The 24097-nt window shown below is 33.2% G+C and overlaps 2 protein-coding genes and 2 long non-coding RNA genes across 21 annotated transcripts; 3 read left to right on the forward strand and 1 right to left on the reverse strand.

Moving 5' to 3' along the window:
* The first annotated feature begins 2310 nt into the window (after positions 1 to 2310).
* On the forward strand, positions 2311 to 7945 carry LOC137835714 (receptor-like serine/threonine-protein kinase NCRK). Of its 18 annotated transcripts, none has more exons than XM_068644337.2 (11): positions 2772 to 2943; positions 3818 to 3891; positions 4071 to 4150; positions 4359 to 4469; positions 4683 to 4796; positions 5212 to 5454; positions 5567 to 5808; positions 5917 to 6213; positions 6482 to 6715; positions 7030 to 7260; positions 7419 to 7945. In XM_068644337.2, exons 3-11 carry the CDS (start codon positions 4081 to 4083, stop codon positions 7677 to 7679), a joined length of 1803 nt encoding a protein of 600 aa, XP_068500438.1. In that variant the 5' UTR covers positions 2772 to 2943; positions 3818 to 3891; positions 4071 to 4080; the 3' UTR covers positions 7680 to 7945. The 18 variants fall into 18 exon arrangements, 11 of the variants coding, with proteins under 11 accessions (XP_068500439.1, XP_068500442.1, XP_068500434.1 ...); XM_068644336.2 differs by having other exon boundaries at positions 2827 to 3593; XM_068644335.2 differs by lacking the exon at positions 2772 to 2943 and adding an exon at positions 2957 to 3663.
* Positions 7946 to 8800: 855 nt separating this feature from the next.
* LOC150027627 (uncharacterized) lies at positions 8801 to 9255 on the forward strand. Its single transcript, XR_016520968.1, has 2 exons — positions 8801 to 8934; positions 9056 to 9255. It is a non-coding gene; the product is annotated as an uncharacterized LOC150027627 (long non-coding RNA).
* Positions 9256 to 10813: 1558 nt separating this feature from the next.
* LOC137835716 (protein CNGC15c) lies at positions 10814 to 14548 on the forward strand. The gene is made up of 7 exons (XM_068644343.2): positions 10814 to 11330; positions 11511 to 12057; positions 12166 to 12378; positions 12621 to 12919; positions 13203 to 13314; positions 13391 to 13627; positions 13738 to 14548. The coding sequence occupies exons 1-7, from the start codon at positions 11302 to 11304 to the stop codon at positions 14389 to 14391; spliced, it is 2091 nt and encodes a 696-aa protein (XP_068500444.1). The 5' UTR covers positions 10814 to 11301; the 3' UTR covers positions 14392 to 14548.
* LOC137835717 (uncharacterized) lies at positions 13298 to 14285 on the reverse strand. The gene is made up of 2 exons (XR_011085119.2): positions 14146 to 14285; positions 13298 to 14070 (listed from the first exon to the last, which is right to left on the reverse strand). It is a non-coding gene; the product is annotated as an uncharacterized LOC137835717 (long non-coding RNA).
* Positions 14549 to 24097: the final 9549 nt, after the last annotated feature.

The following is a 24097-nucleotide window of genomic DNA, read 5'->3' on the forward strand; positions in this document are numbered from 1 at the left end:
CAAGTTCCTTATTCTTTCACCTCCATGATATCATCATGAATTTATACCTATATATTTGGATTGGGGTTATAGAAATAATATACTAATTGCATAATCTAGAAATTAAAATTACAATTTTCGGGATCTCTCAATTTCGTAAGGATACTAATAAAAGATAACAATGAATATTTTAAAGGTTAAATGAATTATAAAACAGACTCTTTCTTCCTACACCTCCATACCTTCTTGTGCCACCCCATACTAAATATGAAAATACCATTTTATCCTTTTCTTTTCACCCCTTGGATTTGAAATAATAAGCCTATGGATTATGTAATCCGGATATATTTATCCGGATTACATAATCTGGAAGTCAATTTCATATTTAGAAAAGACTTCCGAATTATGTAATCCGGAAGCTAATAACACATCTGAAAAAAAAGGCTTCCGGATTACATAATCCGGAAGCTAATTCTGAATCTAAAAAAAGACTTCTGGATTATGTAATCCGGAATATTGAAAAGGGTATTTTTGGAATACGAAAAATTTATGGGGGTGGCACAAGAAGGTATGGAGGTGCAGGAAGAAGCAGCCTATAAAACAATAGGGCAGAGTGAGCATTTTCTAAAAATGTTTGGGAGAAAGAAGAGCCCAAAAGATAAAACATGGCACACTAAGCATGTTTACTTTGACTTTACTATCTGCACCCAGGTTTTGGTTATTTTCACCCCTTTTTTAGGTTATTTTCCTTTAAAATATTCCCACAGTAATGCATTCTTGTTGTGTATGTATGAAGAAAAGGGGCAAGAACAGCAGCACAAGATTTTTTTATGTACTGAAGTATTGTAATTTCACAAAAGAATGGTGAAATGAAAGGAGAGCCATGAATTTCTTTTTTAATTATTTTTTCTGTGCAGAAGCTTTTATACAGCTTGTAACAATTGGGCCCCAAGCGACAAACAAGCGGATCACTGGGCCCATCAGCTTAATTTTAATTAAACAAAAAATACATTTTTTTATATATAAATTACTGTTATTTTTTCCAGATATTTTTGTTGATATAAATTATTTTTATTTCTCATGTTTTTTTGGTCAATATTAACTATATTTTTCTGCTAATGCTAAATATAATTTTTAATTAATATTAATAAATATTCTGTTTAATTGATGTTAGTTGAAGTTATTTTAAACAACAATGATTAAAATATAGGTTAAAAATTATTTATCAATTAACTTTAATTATTTTTTTAACAATATTGTCATAATTTTCTTTTTCCTATATGAATTAATTTTTTTTATTGATCTCTATGAAACTATTTTTTAATTAATGTAAGATTTTCTCCCAACATTAATATTGATGTGAATTACTTTTTAGTTAATATTATAATTATTGATTTTTTAATATAAGTTAAAACTATTTTCCAATTCATATTTGTTAAATTATTTCAATCAATGTTAATCAGACTTTTTTTTATAGATATTAACGAAATTATTTTAGTTAAAATTTGTAATAATTATTTTATGGTGTAACAATTTGTATTATATATATATATAACTAAAATGATAATTTTTTATCTAGAGATTATTGAAATACTTTTCTAAATAAAAATAATTAATAAATTTACATTACCTTGTTCAAATGAAACATTTGAAATATTAGATATTTTTAAAAAAAGTAATTCAAATTTAACATATGTAAATTTTCTACTAACTGTGAAATTTCCTTTTCTAAGATTAAAAGCTAGTTTCTAATACCAGTATCAGTATCCCTATGCATCCTTACATAATCAATAATAGAATATGACCTTAATTTGTTTTCTGATAAGTCAAGCGTGATTATGTACAAGAATCATCCTTGTATTCCGTTTTAAAAAAATCTCTTGATGTTTTTAAGATTTTTTTTGAATAATATCAACTAATAATAAAATATTTTTGAATAGTACAACCCATTTTAATAATAAAATATTATATTCAACTAATAAAAATAAAATAATAATATTATTGATTGTCAAATAAGTAAAAGTGTATAAAAAATAGTGTAAAAGTAGCATTTGAAAAGCCTGAGTGAAACTCTTTCGTTAGGAGTCCTTTTCATTCATATATTTCATTTTCCCATCCTCACTTTTTCTCATGGAAAAAACCAGTGAAGACAATTGACAAAAGGCCTTAGATAATGAAATGATGTAAACATAACGTAACGATGATGTCTTTTTTTTCACCTTCTATGTTTTCGTGATGACTTGCACACCATTGACCTTGGAAATAATGTGTTTAATAAGAAGCATGTGGTTTCATTTTAGTTATAAATGAACATAATGGGAAGGCGTTAAAGGGTCCTTGTCGGTAAGCAAAAGGGTTGCTTTCCAAGAGTTGCTACACTACAAGGATCCTTTTCCAAGACTCACTTTGTTTCCTCTTTTGTGTGGATCAAGTTCTTAAAGGATAACCCCATTGCACCAGATCTCTATTCGCTGCCATTGTCTGTTCACCCTTGCTCTTTCTTACTTCTCCATAATATCATATACACAATTGATATGCTAAGGAGTTAATATTTTATTTTCCATTCGGGGAAGTGAAAGTGAAAGAGAAGTTTGATGATGTATACAAGACTGTAACATTAAACATGCAGCTTGGTAAAGATGAAATTTCCTACCATTTTCTCAAAAATTTCACCTGCTTTTCTTCACTTTAGCTCATTATTACAATGTCTGTTATCAAATCAAATTAATTGTGGCCCCACTGTTAGAATGATGGACTAAAGTTTTATTGAAGCCTTTGAGAGTGATGATGATAATCATAATTGCATTTCTACAGTAAAAGTAGCACTCATCACAGACTTTGGTAGATGTACCAGCCTTGCTTTGACTTTCTCACTTCAACATGCTTTTTCCAAAACAACTTCAAACTTTTAGCTTTTGTCACTACTTTCAGAGGAAACTCCTGATACTCAAATAGAGTTTGCAGGTGGAATTAACTAGGAAGTGTTATTTTCGTAGTAGTCAAGTTCATTCTATTTTCGAGAGTTAAATACCATTTTGGAAGCTAATTCTCAAGCCATCCGCAAAGGAAGTTCTTGCAGTTCACTGTCTAATATTTATTGAATGACGTAACAAACCATCTGTTGATTTTGCATGAGTCCTTCTTCAATTGAACGTGTTATGTTTAGGCTTATATCAGTTGCGGATTGATGGTCAAATATGGATTCTTATGCTGATCCTCAACCTACTGTAACTGTCCTATGCTACTTAGTTAATCTAGCCCCCACTTGGGTCATTCCATCTTAAATTTTTCAGTACTTTGGGTTGATGGGATAACCTTTAACTCTGGTGTTTTGTCGGCTAAACGTTCATTTCTTCTTTCTGACTCATTTTTACCCTATTTACATACACTGCCCACAATTTTTGAGGTCAGATAGGGAGTTCACATCACATCTTCTTATTCAGTATGAAATGAATGTCATTCATTTTTTGCTGAAGCATATGGGTGAATGAGACTCATACGCTGGGGCCACTGTTGCCTGCTTCTGGATTGCCTGCCCTTTTATCTAATTTGATCACAGATGATGATTGGAACCAGCTAGAGAATTTGAAGATTTAGTTTATCCCTTTTAACAGGTTCACCAATTGATGCCACTTCATACACACGCACACAATGGAAAAGTAAATTCCAGTAGAAATAGTCAAGGTCATGATAAGTTCTTATTAGTTGTTTCATAGTCATATTGAAGGACTGGTATATGCCTTTGAAGTTATTTAGATATACTTTTGGTATTGTTTGAGGGTGCAAGTCGATCTCAAACTTTGACAGCTTAACATCTTCAAATGTTATGGATTTGCAGTATTTAGTCTTCAGATAGAAACTAGCGTAGCTCTTGTATATTCATACCTTGAAAACATTGAAGCCATTAATAGGGTAAATCTCTCTCTCTCTCTCTACACACACACACATATTATATATATATCCATGACAACATGTAGCCTCATGGTGCTTCATCTTCTAATGAATTTATCTTGGTTCATACTGCACTCTTAACGTGAGGGAAATTCTAGCTCATGATTTGGGTAAAAGGTTCCTTTCCTTTTCTTGAATAGGTTGGAATTGATGAAGCCTCAATTCAATGTTGCTGTGGCTCTACTTATTAGCTTGCTCTGTATTCAGCATTCATTTTGTGGTTAGTATCACCATTTATGATACATTTGGTATTTGACCTTCCAGCTGTCACCACTGGTATTCCTTATGTACGTACTTATATTTATTTAGGTGCTTGCCTGCTTGAAAAAGTTTTAAAGCTTTACATTTTGCTTCTCAGTCATAGATTGAATCCAAATGAATCATTATACATTATGTTTTTCTCTTTTGCTTCTTGTTTTTACCTACAGATGAACCTTCTGATACTGGACCAAACAAGTGGAAATGTAGATGCTCTTCATTACAAGGGAAGCATATATACTCTCCTGCTAATTGTTCCAAGTCATGTGATTGCCATTCAGGTATAACGATAGTTTTTTATTGGCTAGTCGAACACAACCTTTTTTAACCCTTCTCGCCTTCTATGATCTTCTAAATTGGGAGTTGTAGTTATTAGTTTATATGCATATAACAAGAGTGCTGTATGGATCCACATTCACTATTTTCGGAGAAGGAGTGAGACTGTGTGGTCACATCCTGAATATTGTTTGGTAACTTCTTTACCTTGCATGTAGATGCTGAAGAGAGTGCATCCATATGGACATGCTTATGTGATTCGAATGGTTTTCCTGAAGTGTCAGCAGATGGCCATAACCTTAACTGTTTTAAAGCCTGCAATTGCACGTGGGGTATTTTTCTTTCTCCCACTGTCTTCCATCTCTTTTGTTGACTGATTGTGATTTCAAAAACTGAGTTAGGCAAAAAACAAAAATGCATACCGCAAAAAGTAGAATTGCTTTATATGGTGGTTACATTGTAATTACAGAAATTTTGGACTATGGTGGAAAAATGTGATTGATGCAACAGCAATCATGGTATGGAAACTTCCAAAACCCCAAGATTTTGAAACTGCTTTAAAGCCCTTTTTATGAAGGTTTAAAACAGGATTCCATAGCGCATCGATTCTTACTTTGAAGAATGATTTTCTCTTCAATGTTTCTTTGTTCTTATTGATGACGGCATAACCTGTACTTTGCACAAACCGAATGGCTTTTTCTCATATCAAGATACTCAATCTAGTTCATAATTTTGAGTGTTCTGCAGGAACTGTCAGGATGCCACTAGGTTCAAAGAAGCAAATTTCGAGCAAGATTGTAGTAGTTATTCTATCAGTATGTCTTACATGCACAACTATTGCATTTCTTGCCTCAGTTGTATGTCAGGTCTGCCGAAGGGAGAGATGTCCTATTCAATCACCAATGATCTCATCAGATAAAGAAACAAGTTACAGTAGCACCACCAACTTAATTAGTCATAAAACTTCTTCGCCTGTTAGTCATATTACAGGTAAGACAGTTTAGTGTTCACTATTCTTGGAGTCTATTTCTCAGTTTAAATGTTATTTGTTTCAAACTGTCCATATTTTTTTGTTCATAATTCTCCTCTTCTCCTTTTTTAGGATGCTTTCAGAAATCCTCTTTGTTGTTTGGTAGCCAAAGACAAACCTTTTATGGAAATATTATTCAATTTTCATTCGCTGAACTAGAAAATGCCACCGAAAAATTTTCAACTTCCAATCTAACTGGACTAGGTGGAAGTAGTTACGTATACCGTGGTCGGCTGAAAGATGGTAGTAATGTGGCAGTCAAGAGACTAAAAGATCAAACAGGGCCTGAGGCAGACTATGAGTTTCTAACAGAGGTTGTGCCTAATCTTGCTTCTATTTTCTATGATTGGTCTTGGTCATGTTATATTACAATGTTCAATAAAAAGAAGGATGAGCCTAAAACAATTTTTTGGTTTGTTTAGATTGAGCTATTGTCTAGACTTCATCATTGTCATCTGGTGCCATTAGTGGGATACTGCTCAGAACTAAAAGGAAAAAATGTTCAAAGGTTGCTAGTGTTTGAATACATGACTAATGGAAATTTAAGGGATCGCTTAGATGGAGTTTTTGGAAAAAAAATGGACTGGTCAACTCGAGTTAGAATTGCATTAGGAGCAGCAAGGGGCTTGGAGTATCTTCATGAAGCAGCTGCTCCAAGAATTCTGCACAGAGATGTCAAATCAACAAACATTCTTCTGGACAAAAATTGGCAAGCAAAAGTATGAGTTGGTTGTTCTCTACGGTACTTCTAACCTCTAGAAAATGGGTAATTACTTGAGAAAAGACAATGCAATTTAAGAAGGGTAATAAGATACCGAAAGCAAATTCTAATTTTACTGGTTTTTCATGTCTTTTGTACTGTTAAGCTTATTTTTCAAATCCATAGAACTCTTTTTCATGAAGAAATAAAGTTAACTAAACTGTAGGTGGAAGCTGCCACTTAAATGATCGTAGCTTTTACAGTCCCTTTAAATAATCAATTTGCAGATAACTGATCTTGGTATGGCTAAAAGTTTGAGAGCTGATGACCACCCCAGTCGTTCAGATTCTCCAGCAAGAATGCAGGGAACATTTGGCTATTTTGCACCTGAGTATGCAATTGTTGGGAGAGCCTCTCTTGAGTCTGATGTCTTCAGTTTTGGAGTGGTTCTTCTTGAGCTTATCAGTGGTCGGCAACCCATCCACAAATCTGCAGGCAAAGAACAAAGTCTCGTTATATGGGTATTGTAAACTAATGATTCCTTATTACATTAACTTAAACTTGCTTTAGTTCTTCTTTGGAGGATTTTTCATGAGAAGGAGGATCTTTGTATAATGTCTCAGATATACATATACTAACATGCAGCTTTGTTAATCATCGGGTCTTTTTACACCGTGTAATGTTTTTCATTTTCCAGTTACAATCCTCAACTTGGACGACTCAGTTTATTCATGATTACCATCTTCAGTTTATAGCCTGCTTAATCAATTGTACTAAAAAATATATTATGAAACTTCAAAAAGTATTGAATTAACTTGTCAAACTTCTATTTTAGGCAACTCCTCGCTTAAAGGATAGCAGGCGAGTAATAACAGAGTTGGCTGATCCACAGTTGAAAGGAAACTTTCCAGAAGAAGAGCTGCATATAATGGCATACTTAGCTAAGGAGTGCTTGCTGTTGGATCCTGACACTCGACCAACTATGACTGAAGTTGTTCAAATTCTTTCCAGTATCTCCCCAGACAGATCTAGAAGGAGAAGAAACATTCCAGTGAGCCGTTTTCAGGTGCTCACCGTCCTCATTTCTTAATTTTCAAAACTTTTGCATGATGTATATTTTGCTTGTCTGATAGTTACACTTAAATCAACTTCCATCATAGATAATCCTCACATTGTAAAAGGAATAAACCATATCCTGAGTTTTCTCTTGTTGAACATGTAAAGGAACCGGAGGACTTGGAGAATCAAAGACAAGCTCCATCAAGTATATTTCCAACTTGTGATTTATTGCCATTAGGTGTTGACAACAATCTTAATGTTGGGAATGAAAATAAAGATGCACATGCAGTTTCAAGTGAGCATATGGAGAGTTTGATCCTCTTTAGTCCAAAGGGAGAGAGGTGGCATGCATCAGAGGAGGAAATGGTAGATTTAACTGAGCCTCGTTTCGAATCATTTTTCATGACAAACCCCAATTTCTCTTGATAAAAGCATAGAGCAAAAGTCTTTGTGTTGTGGACTATGGTACAACTCTTTCGCTTGCGTATGGTTCAGTGGGATACCTAGGAGGATGCACTCTAGTCTTCAGAGTATGCTCATCTAATTTATTTATTTTTCACTTTCCTTTAAAGGGTCTTGTGCATAGTTTTAGATGTCACGAAAATAAATTTGGTGTACTGTTGTACAGAAAAGGGATAGGTGATTCTGGTTCTACTTTATTTGAAGAAGAATTTGAATGTGATATTTTTGTACACTCATCATAAGTAAACTTGTAATTAGCAATAAAATATTAACACTAAGCACTGAACTAATTGAATTGAACTTACTAACACGCGTGGCTCAGTTGACAACAAGCTTGGATTCATTCCTGCAGAACACATCCCTAAGGGGACAGTGAGTTTCAAGTGTGATAAAACTAGATCTGGACCAAAAAGTAGTTCATAACTGGCCCAAATGTAGTTGCCCTGTTGACTGACACATCATAAATTAAATCCAATTTAGGTTTGTTAGATTGTCATATTTCAATAAGTCAATTCTTATAAGATGCTATAGTCTGATGGGTTTTGTATTATCATTTATTGATTTTTAAAATTTAAAATAAATTGTTTCTGATGACATGAGAAAATATATAATACCTACTTAATAAATGTCACTTTCTCTACAAAAGGAATTCTTAGGGTCTATTTGTATTATGAGTTAATTTCACCTTCCATTTTGTTTAGACGGAAAATATGAAGACTTACTTGAGAGGTCATTTATTCTGAAAACATCATTTATTCTCTTGTGATAATCTCTTCTGTTGTTAACAACACTTTAAGAGTTGTGTTATTTCATGGGTTGGTGAGTGTCAACCAATCAATTGGATTGATATCACGTGTTGAAAGATAAACAGATTACCTATGAGACTGTGTACATTACTACATTCTATGTACTGAGTCAAATAAATCGGAATGGTTGCTTCTGAGCAACTTTCATAAATTAAGACTGGCTTGACAAAGTTAATGTGTTAGCTGGGGTGGCATAAGTGATTTTGAATGAGCCTTTGAATGGTAGATGAGAGTGTGACTTGAGGAATGTATGGTTGGGATCTTGGACTAGTACATAAGAAACCCACATGACTTATTCGTTGAACCGTAGAGGTAACCTTTGTATGCATAGTTTATGTGATGGATCCACCTCCTCCTCCAACCACACCGTTGCTAAGTGCAGCTCCACCTCAAAGAGGATTCTTAGACACATGGTAACGAACTTGAGTCTCTCTTTGCTTAAGTTCTGCAACTGCATATTTATTATTAAACTAAACTATAGGAATGTAACAGGAAAGTGAAATTGATAGTGTACTGGTTTTATATGATTTTCAGCTTATGGTTTCTGTGCTGCTGCGGTCTATTTAGTTGCTGTTTTCCTCCCCTTTTCGAGTTCGGCCCTCCTCCACTCTAGACTCTACTCTTTGCTGCTTTATTCTGTCCAAAAAATGTACTTTAGGATTTTCATTTTGTATGAGCTACTGCCAGAGGTGATGGTGAAAACTAATTTAACTTTCCAAGAGACAATGTTGCTACTTGGTTGTTGCTGGAACCTCAACATTTGACATATAAATTTGTTCCCATTCAACAATAAGCCTCAATGATGATCATGAAACTCTGAGCATGTAAAAAGTGCATAAACTAAACATAACTTTACAAAATCACTTTATATTTAAAAAGTGCATGGTTGCTTGAAGGAAAGACTCCTAAAAACATATAATTAATAGTGAGACTAAACTAAGAACAGGATTATGGCAGAGGATGCAGAGGGTGTTGTTTATAATATATGAAGATAGAAATGGCAACACGTGGGGTCACAACACTCGTGCATAAAAAATCTTGCCAAATCCTTGGGATGAGTCTTCCAGCATGGATCCAGTCTGTACTTGAGCTTAACTAACAATTTGATACATCTACCCATCGGAAGGTACAACCAATCGCAATTCCACTTAATGTTCTCACAAACGTTAAAAAGCACAACACTGAACTTAGTTTCGTTATTACGTGATAAAGTGGGGTGATTGATCTACACAGTGGAGGCTCAAATGCAACAAAAAGAGGCTCAAGAGACTAAACAACGTTGAAAACGCATCAAACTTCATCTTAAGACGTGATGAAAATGCTCGAACACTTCGAGAGAAGTTGAAATGACAGCATTTAGAAAAAGAGGACTTGTGTTGTGTGCAAAGGACTGAATGTTAAGAAATTGAAGAGAGAACATGTTTCATTAAAAAAATATTATGATGCAAGATTCAATTATTAAAACAACATCATTAAAATTAAGCAAATATTGTCGCATTCTGTACATTGTAGGAGTAATGAAAAGTTAAAAGTGGGAGAGTAGTGATTCAGCGCCAGTTATGGCAATGGGAACCTGAGCTGGTCTGGGAGTGCGTGTTAGAATTACAAGGATGCAACACGTGTCCAGATTCCATAGCAGCGTATCTAACGCAGTCAACTCTTCCTCGGATCATTCGCACGTTAAAATATGTTAACAATTCATCTCTCTCTCTTAAAACAACTTTGTTTGGTTGGAAGGAAAGCAGCAACCCCTGCATGGGTGTATGATCCCTACGGCCCTACTTACCCGCCGGACTAAACTCTTCTCTTAATTTTATCCCACTTGGATTGGATTGGATTCAATAATATATAATCATTGAATAAACATGTAAATGATGAAAATCACATAAATCCAAGGCAGCAAATGAAATAAAATTCATTCATTGAGGATGAAAAGCGTGCCACTGTTATAATAAACCATACTTCTTCCCTTCCTCAACGTGGATGCTTCCTAGTTGCCATTGCCACCATATCAAACATCAAAGTAAACTATAACAAAAAACAAAAAACTTGCATTCTTCGTTCTCAGGGTTGTACTTGTATGAATGTTAACTTGCAATAGCATAAGGTGTACTTCTCTCTCAACAAATTGATAAATAATTATCTTGTATTTTCGGCAATCCATGTGAAAAATACTTAGTTGATGAAGTAAACCCCAGTTAGCCATTTCTACTGTTTAAATGAATTGATCTTTCCTTACACACAAACCTATTTCCTCTTTTGATTTTTTTATAATTTAATATTTTTCTTCAGGATTATGTTTGCATTTTTTTTTATAAATAAATCTCGGTTGGACATGTTCCTCCACCTTCAAGGGAAGGGTGACAACTACAAGCAAATGAATATACTGCTCCTCTCACTCTGCATTACTCGAATGATCCATTTGTGTTTGAATCCTCAAAGTGGTTTCTAGTTGGTCGGGGACAAATCAAGAAGCAAGGTGGAAGAGATGCAGATGTGAGAAGTTGGTTCAAAAGGGGCATGGCTTTGCTTGTAGCAGAGGGAAATGTTCGGGAATCTGCCTCACTTTTTGTTGGAATAACTGTAAGAAACCAAATCTATTGTTTGTTGGCATCTCCTTTTTATGCTTTTGACGATTTGCACTTTCTTGCTGCAATCACTTCCGGTGCTTTTGGATGATCAACAAACATTTGATAGAAAAAATCAAGTTTCAGCGTTTAAATTGCTCCCAGATTCATATTTTTTTCTTGAAGAAAGCTTGATACTTCTGGAATATTGAAATGGCTTTTGGTAATTCGAGATCTGCAAGGTTCGTTTCCTTTATTGTATTTTTCAAGTTTCAAGCTATTTAGTACTACGTACTATTACTACATCTGAGCTTAGACTATAAACAGATTACTAAACTTCAACTCTACCCTTCAACAGTAAAAACATGATTTGAGATTGAGTTTCATTAATATTTAATTGTAAGTTTCATGGCATATTTTAGGTTTGAAGATGATCCGGAGCTAGCTAAATTTCCTGCAAGTAACGGTGACAACGGTTTCAAGATCAAATACCACATTGATGGGACACAAATACCTGAGCCTAGTTCCAAAATGGCTAAGAAAAAGGTGACGGGGAAGTTCTTGAAAGCTAGAATGTTGTCAAGAGTGTTCTCAGAAGACTATGACAGAGTCAAAAGAAGAGTATTAGATCCTAGGGGACAAACCATACACCGATGGAACAAGATTTTCTTGGTAGCATGTTTAGTGTCTTTGTTTGTGGACCCTTTGTTCTTTTATCTGCCAGTGGTTCGAGATGAAGTGTGCATTGATATTGGAATAACTCTTGAGGTTATCCTCACTTTGGTAAGATCAGTGGGGGATGTCTTCTACGTGATTCAGATTTTCTTGAAGTTTCGTACGGCTTTTGTTGCTCCTTCTTCAAGGGTTTTTGGGAGAGGAGAACTTGTTGTAGGATATTCTAAGATTGCAGTTAGGTACCTTCGCAAGAGTTTCTGGTTAGACTTTGTTGCTGCCCTGCCCCTTCCTCAGGTACCTTGCTGAAAATTTTCTTTCTCATTACAAAAAAAAGTGTAGAAGTATGTTTAGAGAATGGTGCTTTGAGATGTTAAATATGCCTTTTTGCTACGTTGATTCCAGGTGTTAATTTGGATTATTATCCCAACTCTCAGGGGTTCAACCATGGGCAACACAAAAAATGTCCTTCGCTTCTTTATCGTTTTCCAATATTTTCCAAGGCTGGTTTTGATTTTTCCACTCTCATCACAAATTGTAAAAGCTACAGGGGTGGTGACAGAAACAGCATGGGCAGGGGCTGCTTACAACCTAATGCTTTACATGTTGGCTAGCCATGTAAGTAGCTGAAATCAAAACTACATTTTCTTGATTGCTCATGCAGCTGAAGCCTTTTCCTTAAGTTATCATGTTTATGACAGAAAAATTAAGTCTCGCATTAAGAGAAAAGAGTTAATGCAAACCAATTTTTATTCTCTCTCAAAATCAAACTATATTGGGGTTTATATTTTAGCACATGTTAACATTATGCAACCTGTTTTTCATTATTTTGGTTTTTGAATGGGAAATATTCCAAAAAGATTTTAGGGGCTTGCTGGTATCTTCTATCAATCGAACGACAAGAAGCATGTTGGAGAAGTGTATGCGATTTGGAAAAGTCATTTTGTGAATATGGATTCTTTGACTGCCACAGAGTTAAAGATGCCCACAGGCTCTCCTGGTTTATAGCAAGTAATATCACAAATTTATGCTCACCAAATGCAAAACATGACTTCTATCAGTTTGGTATATACGCTGATGCCGTGACTTCCGAAGTTACATCCTCAGCATTCTTCAACAAATACTTTTTTTGCCTGTGGTGGGGTCTAAGGAATTTGAGGCAAGTGTTATGCAGTTCTTTTGTTCTACCTTATTATCATCTTTTACACCTTAGTTAAGCTTCTATAACAATTATGCCATCCCCTTTCCTTTCTTCAAAACAGTTATTAGCATCATTCATTCAAAATTCCTCTATTCTATTTCTTTTCATCTACTTGAGCAAAAGATAATGTGATCCACTCTGATCAAATGAAGGGAATTTTTTTTCTTCTTTTCATTCCTCTTCCCTAGCAACTGGTATAAAATTTTCATGACTGTAATGCTTTTCTGATTGGAGGATGCAGTTCGTTGGGACAAGGCCTTCTCACCAGCACATATGTTGGAGAGATAATGGTCGCTATTGTTATTGCAACTCTTGGATTGGTTCTTTTTGCGTTGCTAATTGGTAATATGCAGGTAATGAAAGTGTCTTTTACCTGTATTTTCTCCATTATTAGAATGTAGTTCACATAATAGAAGTTGAATTTTGCAGACATATCTGCAATCAACCACTGTTCGCTTAGAAGAGTGGAGAGTGAAAAGAACTGATACAGAACAATGGATGCATCACAGACAGCTACCTCCAGAACTAAGAGAATCTGTGCGTAAATACGACCAATACAAATGGCTGGCCACAAGAGGAGTAGATGAAGAATCACTTCTCAAAGGACTCCCCGTGGATCTTCAGAGAGACATCAAACGCCACCTTTGTCTCGATCTAGTACGAGGAGTAAGTCCCAGCTTCACAACACAATACCCACATCTCAAAATTAAATCTTTTTATTATAACTAAAAGGTAGAATGAAGATAGAATTAAAAAAAAATCATGGTGATGAACAGGTGCCCTTATTTGATCAAATGGATGAGAGAATGTTGGATGCAATCTGTGAGAGGCTGAAGCCAGCACTGGGCACAGAGGGCACGTTCCTTGTTCGCGAGGGTGATCCTGTGAACGAGATGCTCTTCATAATCCGAGGCCATCTTGATTCCTACACCACGAACGGGGGCCGGGCCGGGTTCTTCAACTCGTGCCGTATTGGGCCGGGTGAGTTCTGCGGCGAGGAGCTTCTAACATGGGCCTTGGATCCAGGGCCCAGCGTGATCCTCCCTTCGTCCACTCGAACAGTGAAAGCCATCTCGGAAGTGGAGGCCTTTGCACTGATAGCGGAGGACCTGAAATTCGTGGCGTCACAGTTCAGAAGACTGCACAGCAAACAACTGAGACACAGATTTAGGTTTTATTCGTACCAGTGGAGAACCTGGGCTGCGTGTTTCGTTCAAGCCGCGTGGAGAAGGCATAAGAAAAGGAAGGAAGTTGCTGAACTAAGGGCCAGGGCCATTAACAATGCTCATCCTGGGACACCAACGTATGCCACAAAGGTCGCCAAGAGTACTAGGAAAATTGTTCATGTCTCTTCTCCCACAGATTCTGGAGTTGTCTCCTCTTTGCCAAAGCCAGCAGAACCAGATTTCACCGTTGATGAACGATATTGATTATTCAATTCAATATAAAAAAAAGTTTTAAAATGTAATATATAAACTTTTTTTTTCTACTAACATTTTAAACTTCTTTTTTCCTTATTAGCAACGCTGTAGTGTTTTAAGATGTTATGGTAAATATTATAATCAATCTAAGTTGGCTAGCTTTAAGATGAAGCATTTCAAGTATCTTAGTAACAATCACGTATAAAATTTAACTTAGTTACGACTAATATCCACAAATAACACAAATAACTAATTAGGTTCTCTTGTTACAATTTTATTACAAATACAATATCTCTTAAATAGAGATTATAAAGGAGATACAATAATTAAGACCACCCACTAAAACATGATGTCTAGTCAACACAGTTCAATTGGTCTTGATTTCACACTCAACCGATACTAGTTACCGTATAAAAATAATATTATCCTAATTAATCAATCATTTTGAGAGTATTTTTTTTCTCTCTCTAATATCCCCTCTTCTTGTTTTCATTTTATTCAATCACGTAATTAAAACCTTAAAATATGCAGAATTCAATTATAGATTAAAGATGAACTTTACGAAAGTGTTTGTGATGAACTATACAAATGTTGCTGTGATTCTTGTAGCTAGTTTATGACCTAGAGTGAGATAATCAGACTCTTAAATGTGTTTGATGATTGTACAGAAAAAAAAATGTATAAAAATATAAAAGAAATTCAAGTTATACAAAATAATCAGTTTAATTTCTCAATATTAATACTTAGAGATTCAAATCATATTTTTTTATTTCGAAATCCAAAACTAGAATTACCTTAACTTTCAGGAACTAAAATATCATTACACCCAAATAATTTTAGTATCAAAATAAACGTGTTAACATGAGCTCCTTTGACTTGATGCAAAAATCAAATACATGTTTAACAAGCCACTTTACCATATTTTACATAACTTTGTTGGGTGACGAAACTAACTTCATTGGCAACTAATTCCAAAAGATATTTTGAGATTTTAATAAATTTATAAACTAAATTGACAATGTCTCCTTTTTTAAAGATTAACGACCTTCTTCCGTTTATGATTTACATGATATTGATGCTTTTGGATTGATATAAACGTTTCCCAGGAAAAAGGGATGATTCATAAAAGTAGCAATAACGATTAAAAATTTATTGGGCTATTTTGTTGTGTTGTGAGATTTGTGTAGCTTTCGTACCAACGAATGGATTCATGGTGTATTCCACCAAGAACACCTGACTCTGCATGAACACACACAGTTTCGTGCTAAGTCATGAATATGAATGTATCCACCAACCACTCACCATCATATGCATCCCACAAATGTATAGTGCCACCTGAATTCTGAAATTCTATTATAAGAAAATTGAGAGAAAACGCGTTGAAAAATGGAAATTTTAGACTTTTTTTGGATACTTATGTTAAGAACTATAGGAATGAAGTTTTGTCAATTAGTTCATCATACCATAAATCCATCTTAAAGGTTGCTAACCATTCCTAACTCTAGAAAGGAAGAATAAGACAATAAAAACTACTATATATATTGATGCTTGACATTATTATTTAACTTGTAAATTGGTACTACGTAGTGATTGAGGTATATATTTTGAAGATACGTGTATAAGAATTTATATTTATTGATTCGAAATACGTGTTGTTCTTTGATTAAAACGCGTGTTAATTAGCGAAATAATGGATTAGTTAATATAGAAGAAAGCAAAGCAATAAAAGAGCAGAAGAAGAAAGAAGAATGATAGGAAGCAGACAAGTGCCTGAAAGTGGGAAACCATGTTGGCCTCCACGGAAGCTGACTCACCCAAAGTTTATCATCAATCTCAACTTTCAACACTCTGTGCGCAACGCTTACAATCTTTTATTGCGTTCTGCACTCTTTTTTATGGACATTTTATTCTCATACTTTTGTCTTATTTGGGGGAGTGGTAACCAAATATGAAGTTTTTATCAAAAATTGAACTTAAATACCATATCTATTATTAATAATAATAAGAAGAAGAAGTGAGTTTTAACTTCATTTTTATAATGTAAAATTATCATCACACCTTTTACCTCGAGATGATGATATGATATTAGATGATTTATATGTTTAACCAACTTTGATTAAAATATATATTAATTGTTGTAATATAATGTTGAAAAGTGAAATTTTAACTTAATTTTATAAAATTATTTATATTTATTTATACATCATAAAATGTTTTTATCTTCTGTTAACGTGTGATGTTCAACAATATTACTTATGTATTGTCTAGACCGAATGAATAATTAACGAAATGAAAACCTAAATAAACATGAATAAATAATTAAATAATAAAACTATAACAAAATCCATTAAATAGACTCAAATATGTACAGTATGTTTAATAAATGTAAGGTACGAAAAGTAAAAGTCCAATTGGGTCTAAAGTCCAATAAGTGGGTATTATAAATAGGTGATCAACTCAAGAGGTAAGTAGAGTAAATTTTATCTGCTAATTAAACAAAATCGATTTTGACTTTATCATCAGAGTCCCTTATAGGTACACACACCCGCCCGAGAGCTGACCCTGAGCCCAAAAGTCGAGAGTCCAAGTTGACTAAGTCCGATCAGTGAGAGTCTGCATCCTATATCCAAGAACCAACTCAAGCCCAAACCAGTAGACAATGTGGCCGAAAGCCTAAACCCAAATCAAGAGACAATGAAGTCAAGAGATTCATAAGAGAAAAGGTTAATTATTTCTATAGCTTCTAAGAATAACTCATATCCAACTTCCTCTTAATTATTGGATTCTACATTTTCACACATTTTAATGGAACGACACCATTTTCAATTTAATTGGTTCCAACACAAACACTTCTTATATGATTCAATCTTACAACAAGAATTCTCATAAAGAATCAATTATCATAATTAGAAGCTACGGGAACAATGGCAGCTTCTTTGTAACTAATGGAATGCAACATGTTAAGACCCGGCAACAACTAACACATAGATCTCCCTTACTATCACTTTTCTATTACTTTTTTTTTGTGTCACATCACTATTGGATGACCTGATTCCAAAGGAACACAATCTTTAGTAGTATTTCTCTAACATTCTGTACAGAATATATAAACAAATAATGTATAAGGCAATAGTGTAGTGATCTTAGGGTTAATTTCAAGAGTAATAGAAAGGTATTGCCGAAAGGAATCCTCATTTTAGCACTTTGATTTTGCAAAATTCCTTTTCACACAAATAAATTATATTCAAACAAGTGAACGTATCCTATAAATGTCAAGTCACCATGTCATCACGTGAAGGATATCAAAGTCCCAATCGTACTTTGCATCCCATGGATAGTGTGGTGATTTCTCAAAGAAAATGGACAAAAGAAGAAGAATGAAACTAATGGGAGTTTCCACTTTTTTTCTAATAATCTTATTGGCTGTTACTTAAAAACAAAAAGAAAATAAAAGAAACTAATGGTAGTTACCACTTTTTTAATACCCATATTGCTTGTTAATTACTTTTTATAATGCCTAATTGGTTGCTTATACTTTTTCTCTTTTGGCTACTTTCTCTAATACCCTTATTGGTTGTTACTTAATAGTGCTCGCAATGGATTAATTACGAGTTAATTAGTGCATGCACCATGCATAACTATGATTAGGCTCGTTTGGAGTTTAAAATAAAAATAATGATGGTAAAAAAACGTTGAATTTGCTTTTGAATTTCCATAGAAAATTATTTTCTAAGCAAACTATTTCCTCCGTCGCCCTCTTAGCCTCTGATCTTTTTAAATCTAACAAAATAAAGAAGTTAGTGGATATTAATGCATTGGTGCTTAGTGCTTATTAGGTTAGAAGTGATATAGAGAGAAAATGAATAAGAAGAAGGATAAAATTAGACAAAAAAAAAAATAATATGGTTTAGATTCATAAGAGAGGACATTAGAAAAAAAACCTAAACAAATGGTTATCGACATTGGAGTTAAAACTTGAAACATATTATAATTATTTGAATATATATTTAAGATCTTAAATATTTGAACAAATATTTAACTTATTTTGTACCCGGTAAAATTTTGATTTTGGTAACAATAAATTGTGTCATTTTTTGTTGTTGTTAAAGATTGATTTTAACTCTAACAATAATATAATAACTATTGAAGTTAATGAAAACATTGAATTGATTTTATGATTTAGTGAATTAAAATGAGAGAGAACAAATTGTGGATTATTTTTTATTGATTCAAGTATTTAATTAACATAAATAGTTATTCGACAAAATGAATATAAAATAAGAAACGATTCTGTCGTGTAAACCTTTTCAATTATTTGATGAATAAAACATGTCATGGAGATTGAGATACCATATAAAGTAGAAGTTTGTGTTATTGAGGTTTCCAAACTTTCTTTTCCCTATTAGATCACAGTCATTTTGAAAAGTAATATTTGTGGTAATATATCAATCTTGAATGATTAAAATAGTTCTTGCAACTATGTTTTTAGTAAACATATATAGAAAACTGAGTTTGAGTGTAGCTTACTGAACAACTAAAGCGAAATTATCAAAAAATCTATTACTTTTTTTTTTTTACTTTGAGTATGTTGTTCATTTTTATCCTCCAGAATGATGATTCTAAAATGATGATCACAAACAAAGAGATTCAAATATGGATAAAATTTGCAAAATCGTTTGAGTGGCTGAGAAATTGTGTTGATGATGGCCAATATTATAATTCAACACTAATTCGGGTTAAAACTAAAGACTGATGCTAGTAATTTGTTATGCAACATGAATGTTAGAGTTGATTTTGCTGTGAACGCTAAGTGTTGTTAATTATAATTTTCCAACATAACAAACTAGCTTTGAGCTTCATAGTTTTAATCCTTTAGTTAAGACTAAAATTTTGTGGTACGTTCCATCACCCTTTAATACATAGTGTTCTGTAAATTGTTTTATCTTTCTTAAATTTTTGTGACATGACGCAAAGAGGATCTATTTGAAAAATGATTCCCCTAAAGTTGTCATCCCAACCATAAAGCACCATTAATAAAAGCATAACCAATAAATACAATTGATGAGGCACATTCATAAACGTTTTATAACACTGGAACAAAAGTGAGTTTAAATCACAATTTTGTGAAAGCAACACGTGCACACATTGTTGACCAAGTGGAATTTCACTCATGAGTTTGGCTTATAGAATATATATATTTTGGAGAAACCTATGGAATATGTAACCATGATTCTTAAAGTATATGGAGTTATATTGGTTAATTAAAAGTAAAGTAGTAAGGTTTAAATAATTGCATATAGTTACATACGTAATCAATCGCAATTGTCACCTTTTCTTTGAATGTAGGTTCTTTGAATGTAGGGTAACATGTATGGAACAAATGTAACAGGTGCATGAATGAAATCCGTCAACATTGTACTCCAAAGTTATATTTCCAACAATTTAGGTCATATAGAATCACAAATTATGAAAATAACGTTTCGGGTTGAATGTAGATCGTAATTATTAGGGAGATTTAGTTTCAAAGAAATAATGTGATATTTAAAAATACTAGATGTAACTAAAATTTTTTCAATAGCACAACTTAAGACTTGAACTTGGATTAACTTTAAAGAACACACAACTAGTTTTAATTATTCAGAATGGTGTATTGATCCTTTAAGTTAACTCAGACCATGCACGGAACGAGTCTTGTTGTCATATGTGTAATACACTCAACTTTTGCTAACGCTAACATAATATTTCAGTTATGAAGCGTTTGAAAAGTATGTGTAGAGAAGATGTACCTAGTTAAAAAGATGCTCAAATGATCATGATGGATAACTTAGGTATACCTTTTGTTTTGGCAGTAACCTTAGTCTCAATGTTTTGTGAGTAATATGGTTTGGAAGTGAGTTTTTGAGTTGATGCAGATTCTAGGTTATGGTATTGAGGTTCATATTAGAAGGTACGATACAAGAAAAGGATTAACTAATGTTGGTTATTTTTGTTTAGAGACATTAGTTTAAGTTGATTTGTATACGGACTGGGATCCCTTAAATATTTTAATTTATTTTATGATAAAAAAATTCAATCGCAATCGTCTAATTTTTCAATGAGGTGTTGTGATAAAGTGTGAGTTTGTGAATTGGTGCACTCTATAATACATATAGAAGAAGGAAAGAACGTGGAGAAGCAACTAAGGCAAAGAGAATTATTTATAGAACTCTAATTGGGATGAAAAGTTGAAAAGGCAGGTTTAATTACGTATACAAGTTGGTTTGTATGTTGAGTATTGGCCAATAAATGGCGAGGTTTGTTACTGGAAGCTTTGTTTAGACATTGATTGAGAGAGAAGTGAGTCTGCAAGCAAGATATGTGACACACATTCCTCCTAGGACAGATGGGAAGTCGGTGGTTCACGGAGCACTCTTTGGATGTTCACGAAGTACAACCACTATGTTCCCTCATCAATCCTCCTGTGTACGCTATTCTTTTAACAATTTTGATACGTCTAATATAATATCAGGAGTCGAGATTGAAACGAAGATTCGTACAATCTCTAAAATGCAGAACACGTGAACACGGGACACAAATCTATATATTATATAATTTTGAGTTATATAAATTGAAAATAAATATTTATGTGCAAAAATGTGTTTCTGATTCTTTTGGGAACAGAAAGATATGTTTTATGACTGGTTCAAAAGAATTTGTTCCTTATTTTTATAATCATAATAAAAATTTATACAATAAATTTGAGTTTTTAGAAAATTATTGTATTTATACCTTTTTAAATTGTGTTAGAACCGTGCTAGAATTTTAAAAAATTCAATAAATAATTTTTGAATTGAACACTTCACCGATAAGTGTCCTACGAGTTTCATGAGTGTCGACACCGTGTCCGACACGGATACGTCATTTAAGAGAAGTGCCCGAGTTACATAGTTGATATGTCTTTTAAATACAAGACCAACATCTAAAATGAACAATATCTGAGATAAAGTGATTTATCCTATCAAACTATCTCTCCAAATTAAGGTCAGAACAATCACTTAATTACACCATTCATAATTCAATTTATGCATGTCAAAATGTATACTTCATGAACTAAATTAAAGTTTACTCTTGAAATCAAATGAGCGATATATACTTTTCTTTAAAAAAATTGAAGCCAAGGAAGCAATTTTTTGGGGTGGTTGAATTTAAGATAATTTCTTAAGTGTATGATAACTAAGACCACCCTTCATTGGATTGGTGGTAGTAGGAAAAATAAAGTGAGAAATAGAAATGTTTTAGTTAGGCATACTTTGGCATCAGAGAACTAAGACTTTTTCTTACAAATAGATAAGTTCTGTTTGATTAACAGAGGAAGTGACCCCTTTTTCTTGCATATATGTTGAAGACAGAGGGTTGCAACATATGCATGGGTTACTAAACAGCATTCATACTTGCGTTGCTTGAACGATAGGATGAAAGAGATGTGTGCCTTATCCGAAAAGGCAACTCTTGGACAAATGTTTTAATCTCTTACGAATATGACAGAATGCAGACTTAACACAACTTACCTCTGAGATCATCTTTTGTGTGGTTTTCTGGTAAAACTGGCATTGGTTTTCAAATAATATTAGCATTTAGTTTCTGTTATTTGATACAGTTTATGTATAAAGTATAATAGGAATATGCCATGTGCCATTAAAACTACACCGACAAATCTACAAGGCATGAGGAGAAATAACATGGCATGAATAAAGAGAACGGAAAGGGGATGCATTTGGGTTATTAATTAAGTAGGTGGTACGTGGATAATTATCTGAGTAGGATTCCCACCATTTAGTTGCTCAATGAACTCAATCATTCATTTGCTTGCAAATGCACCAGATCATGTCTCCTTCCAATTCAAATTCCAGCAAAGAACACCAAACACAAGTGTGCTTGTCTCCACCAAACAAATTATGGGAACAGATTTCAATTAGGATTAAAAATGGATTGCATTATATCAGATTTTCTAAAACTGATCTAAACCATTTCTTTATTAAAACTGCCTTCCAAATCTTCCTTCTTAATCATCTACAAATTACTCCTTAATAAAACTAATTAATATTTGGTGCTAATAACAGAGTTATTTAAAAGAAAAAGCTACAGTCACTCTGAGACAAACTTGTTAGACTTGACAGTATTTTGTTTGTTATAGTAGACTGTTTTCCAACATTTTCTTTAGATAGATTTCTTTTTAAAGTATATGTGTGGAAAAAAAATGCTTAATAATTTACGTTTGACATAAATAATCAGCAAGTGGGGGGTTAGAATAGCTGTTTATTTACAAATAACTTTATGTGGTTGTTGTGAGATCACTTATTTTGATGAAAAGAGGTAAACAAAGAGCATTAAAGTAATTGAAGACATTAATCTGATAAAAACACATTGCAATGCTTTCCCCAACAAAGGATAAGGAAAGTGAAGGGTAATCTTAATTGTTTGCCAACATAATGTCACACATCTTATCTGAGAAGAGATGTGATACGTACTTTATTGGTAGTTGATTAACATAGTCAAAAAATATGGCTGGTTGTAATATGAGAGGGAGACAGAAAGGGTAGCATCAAACTAGAGTCTGTGACAGATTAAACGTTTCCAAATTTGGTGAAACCAATTTGATCATGGGTTTTGGATGCGTCAAGTTCTTATTGGCCTTTGAGAAGTTTCTTTCCAATAGGACTCTGACCAATTGTCATAATTTTCTTCTCAAAGAATGGCTGGGAGTGAATGGCACATGCTTCTTCTTGCCTATTCTCTAGAGCAATGCTATATTGGTGTCAGTGATGTACACATTCACTATTTTTCCTCTCCTTAACCTCTGCTCAACATCTATTATTGCACGGATGAATTCACCAAAACCATCCAAACTTTTGGTTTTCTAGTCCTTCTTACACACCAAGAGCCTAATAAACCATTTTAATTACATACAAACTGCAATGTCTTAACTTATGTTCAAAACTTTCCTTCAGGATCATGCCACATGCTTTGCTTGCAGAACAAATTGCTATGCAGCAGATGTAACTATCAAACACAATTCCCATTTTTAAAATCACTCATAACAACTTACTATAAATGATCACATGTAATAGCTTCAAACATTTCTTCTATACTTTATTTTATAAGCAATAAACTTATATAGAGAAAGATGAGATGAAATATTTTCTCCCATACACAACAAACTGTGTTCTGTATTTACACAGATAACGTGTTTTTTTAGGTTAGAATTCTGTTACCGAAGAGCCAAATTATCACCTTCATTGACTGACTGAGCTTAGTTTCATGGAGAACCAAATTGTTAACTGGTTTTTCATTTTTTTTTTGCATTTTAATTTATTAAATAATTAATTGGAGAGGAAAATTTAGGAGAAAAAAACTTATAAAAATAATTAAGTGAAAATAATTATTTGGAGGAAATATTGAATTTTAATAATAGTTAATTATATTTAGTAAGTGTGTAGGATTTAATTATTTAAAGAAGTAAAAAATTAGATAAAAAAATATTTAATAATAGATATATTTAAAAAAGAGAGAGAAATTTTCTGGGAAAAAAAATAAAGGATTGTAAGAAAATAATAAAATTTATGTGATATAATAAAATTTATTGAGTTTTGTAAAATATATTAATTTTAAAAAATAAGTTTATGTAACATATAAATTTATTGAAATAAAATTTTCCACAAATAATGAACTTAAAGTA

The sequence above is a fragment of the Phaseolus vulgaris genome, chromosome 5 (assembly GCF_051622355.1).
Source record: "Phaseolus vulgaris cultivar YP4 chromosome 5, ASM5162235v1, whole genome shotgun sequence".
Taxonomy (NCBI): Eukaryota; Viridiplantae; Streptophyta; class Magnoliopsida; order Fabales; family Fabaceae; genus Phaseolus; species Phaseolus vulgaris.